Genomic DNA, 13,831 nt, shown 5'->3' with positions numbered 1-13,831 from the left:
CGGGGCTTTCCTGTGTGTTGTGGTGTTCCCTTCTTTCATTCTGCTTAGTGTTGGTGCTACTGTCTGTCTGATGGCCTGCTGGATTTCTTCCATAAGTCTGTTGTTTTTCAGGGTGGTTTCCAATGCTGTTATGAAGTCTTTTTTGTCCATATCCCTTGTACTAGGACGGCCTTTTCCATGTCTAAGAGTGGTCGGTCTAACAGGTTCTTTATCCGAGTCTCTGAATTGTCCATGTTATTGCTGTGTCTAATAGGATAAAACGCCGACACAACATCGAGAGCTGGAGGGCCTGTACTGTGTTATACTGTTCTCTGTTCTATGTTCGATGTTCTTTTCCTATAGCACGGCGACCAGAATTGAATGCAGTATTCCAAAAGTGGCCTACCCAATGTCAGTACAGCCGCAACGCGACCTCCCAACTTCAACACCCAATGCACTGACCAATAAAAACACCTTAATCCCCATGCTGTCTACCTGCAACTCCACTTACAAAGAATTATGCATCTGTAGGGCTCTTTGTTTGGCAACATTCCACAGGGCCCTACCATTTACAGGATAAGTCCTGCCCTACCAAAATGCAGCACCTCACATTTATCTAAATTAAACTCCATCTGCCACTCTTCGGCCCAGCAAAAAAAATGTTGGAATCAATTCTTAAAGATGTAACAGCAGAACTTTTGGAAAAAGATAATCTAGTCAAGCAGAGTCAGCATGGCTTCATGAAAGTGAAATCATTCTGACTAATTTATTGCGAGTTTTTTGAGGAAGTCCCAACTAAAGTGGATAGAGGGGCATCAGTAGATGTATTGTATTTAGACTTCCAGACGGAATTTGCTAAGGAACCTCACAAAAGATTAAGCCATAAGATAAGAGCCCACAGTGTTAGAAGTTATTGGCATGGATAGAAAATTGGCTCATGGACAGGAACCAGTGAGTGGGGTTAAGAGGATCTTTCTCAGGTTGGTGATTTGTGACCAGTGGGATTCCACAGAGATCAGTGCTGGGACTGTAATTGTTTACAATATATATTAATGACTTGGAGGAAGGAAGTGAATGTACTGTAGCCATATTTGTAGATGACACAAAATAGTTAGAAAGACAAAAGAAAGGCATACCAGCAGTTTACAGAGAGATATTTGTGGTTTACAAACGTTGGCGAGGCCACAGTTTGGAGAAATTGTCTGCAATTATTGAGTCATAGATATGTTTGGCAAGAGAGCAGACAATTCGGTCCATGCTGACCAGATATCTTAAATAAATCTAGACCCATTTGACAGAATTTGGCCCATATCCCTCCAAACCCTTCTTACTCATATTTCATCCAAATGCCTTTTAAATGTTGTTATTGTGCCAGCCTCCCACCACTTCCTCTAGCAGCTCATTCTGTACACGCACCACCTACTGCATGAAAACGTTGCCAGTTAGGTTCCTTTTAAACTTTCCCCTCTCACCTTAAACCTAGGCCCTGTAGTTTCCCTACTGTACAACAGATATTATTAAATTTAAGAAGTGCAGAGAAGATTTATCAGAATGCCACCTGGACTGGAAGGTGTGAGTCATTAGGAGAGATTGTATTGGCTGGGACTTCTTTCCCTGGAGTGTAGAGACTGAGGGGTGACCTCATTCAGGTCCATAAAATAACAAGAGGCATACATAAGGCACGGTGGCACAGTGGTTAGCATTGTTGCCTCTCAGCGCCAGAGACCCGGGTTCAATTCCCGCCTCAGGCGACTGACTGTGTGGAGTTTGCACATTCTCCCCGTGTCTGCGTGGGTTTCCTCCGGGTGCTCTGGTTTCCTCCCACAGTCCAAAAATGTGCAGGTTAGGTGAATTGGCCATGCTAAATTGCAGTGTTAGATGCAGGGGTAAATGCACCTGCAGGGGAATGGGTCTGGGTGGGGTTCGCTTCGGCGGGTCGGTGTGGACTTGTTGGACCGAAGGGCCTGTTTCCATACCTTAAGTAATCTAATCTAATCTAATAAGCCAACAACTTTTTCCCACCCTCGGGGAGCCTAAAACTAAAGGGCATAAAACAAAGAACAAAGAAAATTACAGTACAGGAACAGGCCCTTCGGCCCTCCAGGGCTGTGCCAATCCAGATCCTCTGTCTAAACCTGTCGACTATTTTCTAAGGATCTGTATCCCTCTGCTCTCTGCCCATTTATGAATCTGTCTTGATACATCTTAAATGATGCTATCATGCCCACCTCTACCACCTCCGCTGGCAATGCGTTCCAAGCACCCACCACCCTTTGCATAAAGAACTTTCCACGCATATCTCCCCTAAACTATTCCCCTCTCACTTTGAACTCGTGACCCCTAGTAATTGAGTTCTGCACTCTAGGAAACAGCTTCTTGCTATCCACCCTGTCTATACCTCTCATGATTTTGTAGACCTCAGTAAGGTCCCCCCTCAATCTCTGTCTTTCTAATGAAAATAAACCTAATCTACTCAACCTCTTTTCATAGCTAGGCAACATCCTGGTGAACCTCCTCTGTACCCTCTCCAAAGCATCCACACCCTTTTGGTAATGTAGCGACCAGAACTGCACGCAGTATTCCAAATGTTGTCGAATCAAAGTTTTGTACAACTGGAATCAGGAAGGTTAATGGAATGTTGGCCCTTATTTCAAGGGGGTTGGATTATGATTAGATTAGATTACTTACAATGTGGAAACAGGCCCATCGGCCCAACAAGTCCACACCGCCCCGCCGAAGCGCAACCCACCCAGACCCATTCCCCTGCATTTAACCCTTCACCTAACACTACGGGCAATTTAGCATGGCCAATTCACCTGACCTGCACATCTTTGGACTGTGGGAGGAAACCGGAGCACCCGGAGGAAACCCACGCAGACACGGGAAGAACGTGCAAACTCCACACAGTCAGTCGCCTGAGGCGGGAATTGAACCCGGGTCTCTGGCGCTGTGAGGCAGCAGTGCTAACCACCGTGCCGCCCAGCTTTCTCACTTCAGTCCACATTTTTTTTAAAAACACAAAACAAGAAAGTCCTTACAAACTTATTAATTAAAAGTCACAACTTACAACAACTGATGAGAGAAATATAACCTACGTGAATTCAGGATTCAGAAAACCAAGAGAGCACCTCAGATGGTAGCGATTTGAAAGCTCCTTTGTATTTTGTCACGGCCTCACGCTGGTCAGTTACCTGAGAACCAATCACTTAATAGCTGGCAGGCAGAAGCCCCTTGCTATTGATAACTAGTCAGTAGTACATAGACCAAACAACTGAACTTGTACAGTCTAAAGCTCCACTTGTACAGTCCTTTGGCTCATCTGCAAACTACTTCAGCCACTGCTGGAATTAGCTGTGTAAACAGTGCTTACGATGAGGGTCAGGTTACTTACTTTCAAAAAATGCAATAATTCAGCAATGTTTGTTTTTAAATATTTGTTTTCTCATTTCACTCCATAATTAAAAATATGGAAAAAATAAAAAACATGATCTTTACAGTATTTAAGAAGTTTAATGAAGTGACTTATCTAATGAATATTCCTGTTCATAGCAAAAAGATTCAGTTTTGTCATATAAACTTCTGTAAAAATATTATCATAGGGCAGAGGATAAGGAGGAATAAGTGTGTCAGCTGGAGAGAGCAGTGGAGGATGGCAGACAGACAGTTCTCAAAGTGAACCTCTGACAATTCAACTCACGGACACAGAAATACTGGGACAGTTAGACACTGTTCTCATATTTAGAGAAAGGATAATAGGAGGACATACTAAGATTACTGAGAGAATTTAAGCTAATCTGCCATGATACACCTGGTTATACAATATTAGTTCCACAAGAGGTGGACATAGGAGAGTCGGGAGCAATAAAACAACATCCTAACTTTGCGGGGAAGGCGGATGGTTCATGTTGTAAATGGCAGTGGAGTATGTGTGTGCACATTGTGATTTGATAAGCAACATGTAGCTGATTGGTTTGTGCAGTTATGACCAGTCATGGATGCTCAAGGTCATCATCTTGATGACAGCTCTCTGATTAGTTCCTGGGCAGCTGAACAACTTGCGGCTGTGAATGACACAGGGAGAGGCTTTCAAGCTGCTGGAGGGACAGGTTTTGTGTGTGGCTCTATTTCTCTGCACTGAAAACACCCCAGGCCTGAAGAAAGCCAGATTCTTTCTCCACCAGTTAGCTGTTGACTTTAACCAATAACTAAGTGACTTTGTAGCTAATTGACTTGAGCACCCTGCAAAGAAGTGAAAGAAAAGGGAGGAAGGTGATTAGGAAGAAGAGCAAGTCCTGGCAAGTTAGAAGGAATATCTTAATGAATCCTGAAGAGTGGTTCTACGAATTGTGTTTTCCCAGGTTGTTTTTCCCTCCAGTTTGCCTGAGTCTGTTTGTATGTGTATGGGTTTTGAAAGAACAAAGAACAAAGAAAATTTACAGCCCAGGAACAGGCCCTTTGGTCCTCCAAGCCTGAGCCGATCCAAATGTACTGTCTAAACCTGTCGCCCAATTCCTAAGCATCTGTATCCCTCTGTTCCCCACCTACTTATGCGTCTGTCCAGACACATCTTAAATTAATCTACCATGCCTGCCTCTACCACCTCTGCTGGCAACGCGTTCCAAATGCCCACCACTCTCTGTGTGAAGTACTTGCCGCGTGTATCCCCCTTAAACTTTCCACCTCTCAACTTGAAAACGTGACCTCTCGTTATGGAATCTTCACCCTAGGAAAAAGCTTGTCTCTACCCACCCTGTCTATACCCTTCATGAGGTTTTCAACATCAATCAGGTTCCCCCTTAATCTTTTTCGAATGAAAACAAACCTAACCTACTCAACCTCTCTTCATAGCTAGCAACATCCTCGTAAACCTTCTCTGCACCCTCTCCAAAGCATCCCCATCCTTTTGGTAATGTGGCGACCAGAACTGTACACAGTATTCTAAATGCGGCTGAACCAATGTCTTGTACAATTTTAACATGACTTGCCAGCTCTTATACTCAATACCCCGTCCAATGAAGGCAAGCATACCATATGCCTTCTTGACCACTCTATCCACCTGTGCAGCAACCTTCAGGGTACAATGGACGTGCACTCCCAGATCTGTCTACTCATTAACTTTTCCTGAGCTCTTCCGTTCATTGTATAATTCGCTCTAAAATTAGACTTGCCGAAATGCATCACCTCACATTTGTCTGGATTGAACTCCATCTGTCATTTCTCTGCCCAACTCTCCAGTCTATCTATATCCTCCTGTATTCTCTGACAGTCCTTTATGATTTCTGCTACTCCACAATCTTCGTGTCATCTGCAAACTTGCTGATCAGACCAACAGTACCCTCTTCCAGATCATTTATGTATATCACAAACAACAGTGGCCCCAACACTGACCCCTGTGGTACACCACTGGTCACCTTTCTCCATTTCGAGAAACTCCCTTCAACTACTACTCTCTGTCTCCTGTTGCTCAACTAGTTCTTTATCCACCTGCTAGAACACCCTGCACATCATGTGACTTCACGTTTTCCATTAGTCTACAATGGGGAACCTTATCAAACGCCTTACTAAAGTCCATGTATATGACATCAATAGCCCTTCCTTCATCTATCAACTTGGTCACTTCCTCAAAGAACTCTATTAAGTTGGTAAGGCACGATCTCCCCCACACAAAACCACGTTGCCTATCACTGATAAGCCCATTCTTTTCAAAATATAAATATAAAAAGGGTTAAGGTTTTAATGAGTGGAGCCACATGTTGATAGTTCATAGAGATTACTTGTGATGAGAATTTATTTATTTGTGAGAAACAGTAATTCTTCTTAAGAACAGGAAACTGGTCAATGTTTTCTGTGAGCCTGACTGCAATAGACCCATATATTAGGACTTTATGAACTTTGATTAGTGCTTAACTGATCCCTGGATTAGAGGGGTTTGAGAATGAGCTGTTCTACAAGTGAATCGAAACAATGTGCTGCCTGAAAGGGCAACAGAGACAGGAAAATGACTTTCAGAAAGAAACTGGATAAAAAGTTGAAAAGGCATGTCGAGTTCAGACTGATGATAATATGATGATAAATTCTCATCCGTCTCAGATTACCTGGCCGCAGTGGATAGATGGTTTGCAGTTCTGTTACCAAAGATGAAACCCTTGATGTACCAGAATGGAGGCCCCATCATCAGTTTTCAGGTGAGAGCGGAAGGTGTGAGGCCCCCTCTCCACACGGCTGAGCCAAGACTAACTCGACCTCAATTTGTGTTGAAGTCTCTGTCCACCTAGTACTCAGTCTAACTGGCCTGAAGATGTCTTTGCTCCTTTTGCAGGTGGAGAATGAATATGGGAGTTATTTTACATGCGATTATAACTACCTGCGGCATCTTCATGAGGTCATGCGCAAATTCCTGGGTGATGATGTCTTACTTTTCACCACTGATGGGAACCAGCTACAAGAGTTGAAATGTGGCACCTTGCAGGGGCTCTACTCAACTGTGGATTTTGGCACCAGTAAGCTGTAATCTCTCTAACTCCCACTGGGCCAAAGGTCCTCAAACACTGACTCCCACTGGGGTGTGGAACCCACACACACTGACTCCCACTGGGGCATGGGATCCACACACACTGACTCTCACTGGGGCATGGGATCCACACACACTGACTCTCACTGGGGCGTGGGACCCACACACACTGACTCTCACTGGGGCATGGGATCCACACACACTGACTCTCACTGGGGCGTGGGACCCACACACACTGACTCTCACTGGGGCGTGGGACCCACACACACTGACTCTCACTGGGGCGTGGGATCCACACACACTGACTCTCACTGGGTTGTGGGACCCACACACACTGACTCCCACAGGGGCGTGAGACCCACACACACTGACTCCCACAGGGGCGTGAGACCCACACACACTGACTCTCACTGGGGCGTGGGATCCACACACACTGACTCTCACTGGGTTGTGGGATCCACACACACTGACTCTCACTTGGTTGTGGGACCCACACACACTGACTCCCACAGGGGCGTGAGACCCACACACACTGACTCCCACTGGGGCGTGGGATCCACACACACTGACTCTCACTGGGTTGTGGGATCCACACACACTGACTCTCACTTGGTTGTGGGACCCACACACACTGACTCTCACTGGGGCGTGAGACCCACACACACTGACTCCCACTGGGGCGTGGGATCCACACACACTGACTCTCACTGGGTTGTGGGATCCACACACACTGACTCTCACTTGGTTGTGGGACCCACACACACTGACTCCCACAGGGGCGTGGGACCCACACACACTGACTCTCACTTGGTTGTGGGACCCACACACACTGACTCCCACTGGGGCGTGGGACCCACACACACTGACTCTCACTTGGTTGTGGGACCCACACACACTGACTCTCACTTGGTTGTGGGACCCACACACACTGACTCTCACTGGGGCGTGAGACCCACACACACTGAATCTCCCTAGAGTACACTCCCACACACACTGACTGTCACTGGGATACACTCCCACACACACTGTCACTGGGATACACTCCCACACACACTGACTCTCACTGGGGTACACTCCCACACACACTGACTGTCACTGGGATACACTCCCACACACACTGTCACTGGGATACACTCCCACACACACTGACTCTCACTGGGGTACACTCCCACACACACTGACTCTCACTGGGATACACTCCCACACACACTGACTCTCACTGGGATACACTCCCACACACACTGACTCTCACTGGGATACACTCCCACACACACTGACTCTCACTGGGGCGTGAGACCCACACACACTGAATCTCCCTAGAGTACACTCCCACACACACTGACTGTCACTGGGATACACTCCCACACACACTGACTGTCACTGGGATACACTCCCACACACACTGACTCTCACTGGGATACACTCCAACACACACTGACTCTCACTGGGATACACTCCCACACACACTGACTGTCACTGGGATACACTCCCACACACACTGACCCTCACTGGGGTACACTCCCACACACACTGACTCTCACTGGGGGACACTCCCACACACACTGACTCTCACTGGGGCATGGGACCCACACACACTGACTCTCCCCAGAGTACACTCCCACACACACTGACTGTCACTGGGATACACTCCCACACACACTGACTCTCACTGGGGCATGGGACCCACACACACTGACTCTCCCTAGAGTACACTCCCACACACACTGACTGTCACTGGGATACACTCCCACACACACTGACTCTCACTGGGGTACACTCCCACACCCACTGACCCTCACTGGGATATACTCCCACACACACTGTCTCTCACTGGGGTACACTCCCACACACACTGACCCCAACTGGGGTGTGGGACCCACACACACTGACTCTCACTGGGGCGTGGGACCCAGACACACTGACTCCCACTGGGGCGTGGGACCCACACACACTGACTTCACTGGGGTGTGGGACCCACACACACTGACTCTCACTGGGGCGTGGGACCCAGACACACTGACTCTCACTGGGGTATGGGACCCACACACACTGACCCTCACTGGGGTGTGGGACCCACACACACTGACTCTCACTGGGGTACACTCCCACACACACTGACCCCGACTGGGGTGTGGGACCCAGACACACTGACTCTCACTGGGGTGTGGGACCCAGACACACTGACTCTCACTGGGGTACACTCCCACACACACTGACTCTCACTGGGGGACACTCCCACACACACTGACTCTCACTGGGGTACACTCCCACACACACTGACTCTCACTGGGGGACACTCCCACACAGACTGACCCTCACTGGGGTACAGTCCCACATACACTGACTCTCTCTGGGGTACAGCTCCCACACACACTGACTCTCACTGGGGCGTGGGACCCACACACACTGACTCTCACTGGGGTACAGTCCCACACACACTGATCCTCACTGGGGTACAGTCCCACACACACTGACCCTCACTGGGGTACACTCCCACACACACTGACTCTCACTGAGGTACAGTCCCACACACACACTGACTCTCACTGGGGTACACTCCCACACACACTGACTCTCACTGGGGTACACTCCCATACACACTGACTCTCACTGGGGTACACTCCCACACACACTGACTCTCACTGGGGGAATAGTCTATTTTTGCAGCTTATAAGACTGTGGTTTGGGATTCCTTTTGTTGGCTCAGGATTGAATTGTGCAGAACAAAGCTGAGAAGATGAGGTGCAGAGCAGCCATGATTTCTGTGTAATGGAGGATTCTACTCATGGTGAATGTTCTGTTCTTGCTGGTCCCTCATTGAATTAGCTAAATTGGAGCTGCAACATGGGCAGGTTACTCAGCTTCCCACTCCATGCCAGTATATTTCCTCCAAAGGATGTTAAACCCCAAATCCCCAATTCATTCCATTAACCCATTGCTAACCAACTCTTTGATGTTGTGATGATCCCTGATTCAATCCTGAACTTGTACTGCACATTTCCCATTCTTTCAGCACAGTTAAAAATAATTCTCTCACTTGTTTCTAAATCATGAGCATTTACACTTGTATCTCTGTTCTAGATCAGACCATGTAAGCAACAGGTTCTTCCCCCGGTGATAGCTGTTTATGATGGGCTGCATTTTGAGTAAATGCTTTGTTTTCTGACCCTGCAGCTGATGATGTCAATGCTTCATTTCGAATCCAAAGGCAGTTTGAACCTGAAGGCCCACTGGTGAGTGCGGCTGTTTCTGGGGGTCATTGGATGGACTCTGGTTGCTGTGGGATGGACCTGTTTGTGTGGAATGGGGTGGACTAGGCCTTTAGGTCAGATTTTGTTGACGCTGGAGGGTGTGTGGGGATGGCCTGAGAGAGCAGGCATAAGATCCTGGTCTGTAGCATTGCAAGGCGGGTTGGGGAGACTCTGAAGAAGAGAGAGCAGGTCCTGTGTTCGTGACTGAAATGGTTTGATTATTTTGGGAGTGGGGATAGACTAATGTATTCTGTCTGGACCTGACTCGATCTGCTACGATCTGTTCCTGACCCATGCTATTTTATTTCCATTCCCCAGGTGAATTCTGAGTTTTATGTGGGATGGCTGGATTACTGGGGTGTGGAACATTCAGTGGTTCCAATTGAAAATGCCACCAGAATGCTGGAGGAATTGCTGCATCTTGGAGCCAGTGTGAATATGTGAGCTCATGTCTTTAATTACCCCGTGGGGCAGTGCCCCTCAGAACCCACTCAGCTGCTGTATCATGTGCTTGGTGCTTGTTGATTGGATCATGGATTCTCACACCCACCCTAAACCTCACCCACACTCCCACCCCCAACCTCACACCCATCCTCACCCCCACCCTCACTCCAACCCTCACCCATGCTCTCGCACCCACACCCACCCTCACTCCCCACCCTCACTCCCCACCCTCTCGCACCCTCACCCACCCTCACTCCCCACCCTCACCCCCACCCTCACTCCCACCCCCACACCCACTGACACACCAACCCCCACCCTCACTCCCACCCCCTCACCCCCATCCTCACCCACACTCTCGCACCCACCCTCACTTCCCACCTTCACTTCCCACCCTCACTTCCCACCCTCACTTCCCACCCCCACACCCTCACCTCAACCCTCACCTTGACCCTCCCACCCACACTCCCACCCCAAACCTCTCACGCACCCTCACCCCCACTCCCACACCCACTGTCGCACCCACCCTCACTCCCACCCTCACTCCCACCCTCACTCCCACCCTCACTCCCACCCCAAACCTCACACCCACCCTCACCCCTACTCCCACCCTCACCCCTACTCCCACCCTCACCCCTACTCCCATCCTCACCCCTACTCCCATCCTCACCCCTACTCCCATCCTCACCCCTACTCCCACCCTCACCCCTACTCCCACCTTCACCCTCATCCTCCACCCTCACTCCCAACCCCACACCCACCTCCACCATCAACCCCACCCTCAAACCCACCCTCACCCTCACCCCACCCTGACCCACACCCTCATTCCCAACCTCACCCCGATCCTCACCCTGTCCCCCACACTCACCCTCACCCACACCCTCACTCCCAACCTCACCCCGATCCTCATCCTCTCCCCCACCCTCACTCCCAACCTCACCCCGATCCTCACCCTCTCCACATGCTTCCCCCTCCACATTCCCTTGTTCCCTACTTTCTCCCCCCTTGCCCATCCACTCTCTCCACCCCTGACCCACCTCCTTTCCCACCCCCACTCCCACTCCCAGCCCCCACTCTCATTCTTACCGTGTTCTGCACTGACACCCACCCTCGCCTTTGCCCCCACTCTCTCCCCAACTCTCCTCCCCACCCCCACTCACTATACGCAGTTGGAGTGACTTCCAAGTCACTCCCATTCCCACCCTCCTCTCCAGACCAACCATTATCCCACCCTCACCCCGCATGGGTCAACAGGTCAGGATTGGCCAGGTCACTGTGTTAACTTTAAACTTTTGTTATTTTGCTGTTATTTTCGCAGGTACATGTTTGAAGGTGGGACTAATTTTGGATACTGGAATGGTGAGTCTCTAATACCAAGATGCTGGATCCTGGTCAGGGTCTTTGTGAAATTCCTGGGATGGATGGAGTTAAACAGAGAGGGGTTTGAGGCTGATCAAAGATTCCAGTTCATTGGGCTGATTCTATCTGTAATGCATGTGAATGAGAAGGGCTGTCAATGGACGAATAACACAGAGGCCTGTGGTATTATTCAGGGCCACATATTCAAACGCACCAAGATGGTTGGGGGAATTAAAATTCAATTTCTCCATCAGATATTGATAACTGCTATTAGTGACAGTGACTATGAAATTACCATCGACTGTCATAAAACCCTAGCTAGTTCACTACTTCTCTATAGGGAGCGAACTTTACCATCTATACACAGTCTGGCCGACATGCGACTTCAGACCAACAGCAATGTTGTTGATTCTTGGTGCCCCCCAAAATGGCCGAGTAAGCCACTGCATTCAAAGGCCTTTAAGAAAAAAACCATTTGTGGAATGTGGGCTCCACTGGCTGGGCCAAGCATTTATTACCATCTCTCATTGCCCCTTGAGAAGGTGGGGGTGAGCTGCCTTCTTGAACCCCTGCAGTCCATGTGCTGTGGGTAGACCCACAATGCCCTTAGGGAGGGAGTTCCAGGATTTTGACCCAGCGACACTGAAGGAACGGTGATATATTTCCAAGTCAGGATGGTAAGCCAGTTGTCGTGGTGCATATAGGCACCAACGATATAAGTAAAAAACGAGATGAGGTCCTGAAAGCAGAATTCAGGGAGCTAGGAGAGAAGTTAAAGAGGAGGGCCTCAAAGGCAGTGATCTCGGGATTACTACCAGTGCCATGTGCTAGTCAGTGTAGAAATAAAAGAATAGGCAGGATGAACACGTGGCTTGAGAGATGGTGTAGGAGGGAGGGGTTCAGATTGGTGGGACATTGGGACTGGTTCTGGGGAAGGTGAACTCTTAGAAACTGGATGGTCTACATCTGAACCAGACCGGAACCGATATCCTTGGGGGAGTTTTTGCTACTGCTGTTGGGGAGGGTTTAAACTAATGTGGCAGGGGACTGGGAACCAGACGAGAAAACTAGTAGACAGTGAGGTGGGAACTAGAGATAGTAACAAACAGGATCATGACGTTAGCATTTCCAAGGTGAAGAGTATGCAGAGAGCAGATGAACGCAAAGGAATTGGTGGCCTGAAGTGCATTTGCTTTAATGCAAGGAGTATAGTGTGTAAGGCAGATGAACCTAGGACTTGGATTGGTGCCTGGGAGTATGGCATTATTGCGATCACAGAGACTTGGTTGAATGAAGGTCATGATGATTGGCAACTAAATGTTCAAGGATATTGATGCTTCAGACAGGACAAGGAGGGAAGTAAAAGTTAGGGAGGAGTTGTATTGCTGGTCAGGGATGATATCACGGCTGTGCTAAAGGAGGACACTATGGAGTGCCTGAGCAGTGAGGCATTATGGGTAGAGCTGAGAAATAAGAAGTGTGCAGTTACATTGTTGGGGCTGTATTACAGGCCTCCCAACAGTGAGCGTGAGGTAGAAGAACAAATAGATAAACAGATTATGCAAAGATATAGAGGCAACAGGGTGGTGGTGATGGGAGATTTTAATTTTCCCAACATTGACTATGATACACTTAACGTCAGAGGGGGCAGAATTTGAAGGAACATCCAGGAAGGTTTTAGATTAGATTAGATTACTTTAGATTACTTACAGTGTGGAAACAGGCCCTTCGGCCCAACAAGTCCACACCGCCCCGCTGAAGCGCAACCCACCCATACCCCTACATTTACCCCTTACCTAACACAGGCAATTTAGCATGACAAATTCACCTGACCTGCACATCTTTGGACTGTGGGAGGAAACCGGAGCACCCGGAGGAAACCCACGCAGACACGGGGAGAACATGTAAACTCCACACAGTCAGTCGCCTGAGGCGGGAATTGAACCCGGGTCTCTGGCGCTGCGAGGCAGCAGTGCTAACCACTGTGCCACCGTGCCGCCCACTAGAGCAGTATGTCAATAGTCTGACAAGGGAAGGGGCCATATTGGACCTGGTGTTGGGGAATGAGCCAGGCAAGGTGGTAGAAGTTGCGGTGGGGATTTCTTTGGGAATAGTGACCACAATTCTGTCAGGTTTAGAATAGAACATAGGACAATACAGCGCAGAACAGGCCCTTTGGCCCTCAATGTTGCGCCGACCTATGAACTATTCTCAGCTCGTCCCCCGACATTATTCCATCATCATCCATGTGCTTATCCAAGGATTGTTTAAATCTCCCTAATGTGGTTGA

The 13,831-nt window shown here is 48.7% G+C and overlaps 1 protein-coding gene across 1 annotated transcript in view; it reads left to right on the top strand.

Moving 5' to 3' along the window:
* glb1l (galactosidase, beta 1-like) overlaps positions 1 to 13,831 on the top strand; it is a 93,873-nt gene that overhangs the window by 35,438 nt on the left and 44,604 nt on the right. Inside the window, exons 5-9 of the mRNA XM_087989441.1 lie at positions 6,070 to 6,164; positions 6,299 to 6,479; positions 9,665 to 9,723; positions 10,060 to 10,181; positions 11,501 to 11,541. Of these exons, the coding sequence (XP_087845567.1) occupies positions 6,070 to 6,164; positions 6,299 to 6,479; positions 9,665 to 9,723; positions 10,060 to 10,181; positions 11,501 to 11,541 (498 nt within the window). The remainder of the gene's footprint in view (positions 1 to 6,069; positions 6,165 to 6,298; positions 6,480 to 9,664; positions 9,724 to 10,059; positions 10,182 to 11,500; positions 11,542 to 13,831) is intronic.

This window comes from Chiloscyllium plagiosum, unplaced genomic scaffold (genome assembly GCF_037043375.1).
Source record: "Chiloscyllium plagiosum isolate Xiang-an unplaced genomic scaffold, Cpla_swu_hap1 HiC_scaffold_7, whole genome shotgun sequence".
Lineage (NCBI taxonomy): Eukaryota > Metazoa > Chordata > Chondrichthyes > Orectolobiformes > Hemiscylliidae > Chiloscyllium > Chiloscyllium plagiosum.
This window is presented reverse-complemented; position numbering and strand designations above follow the sequence as displayed.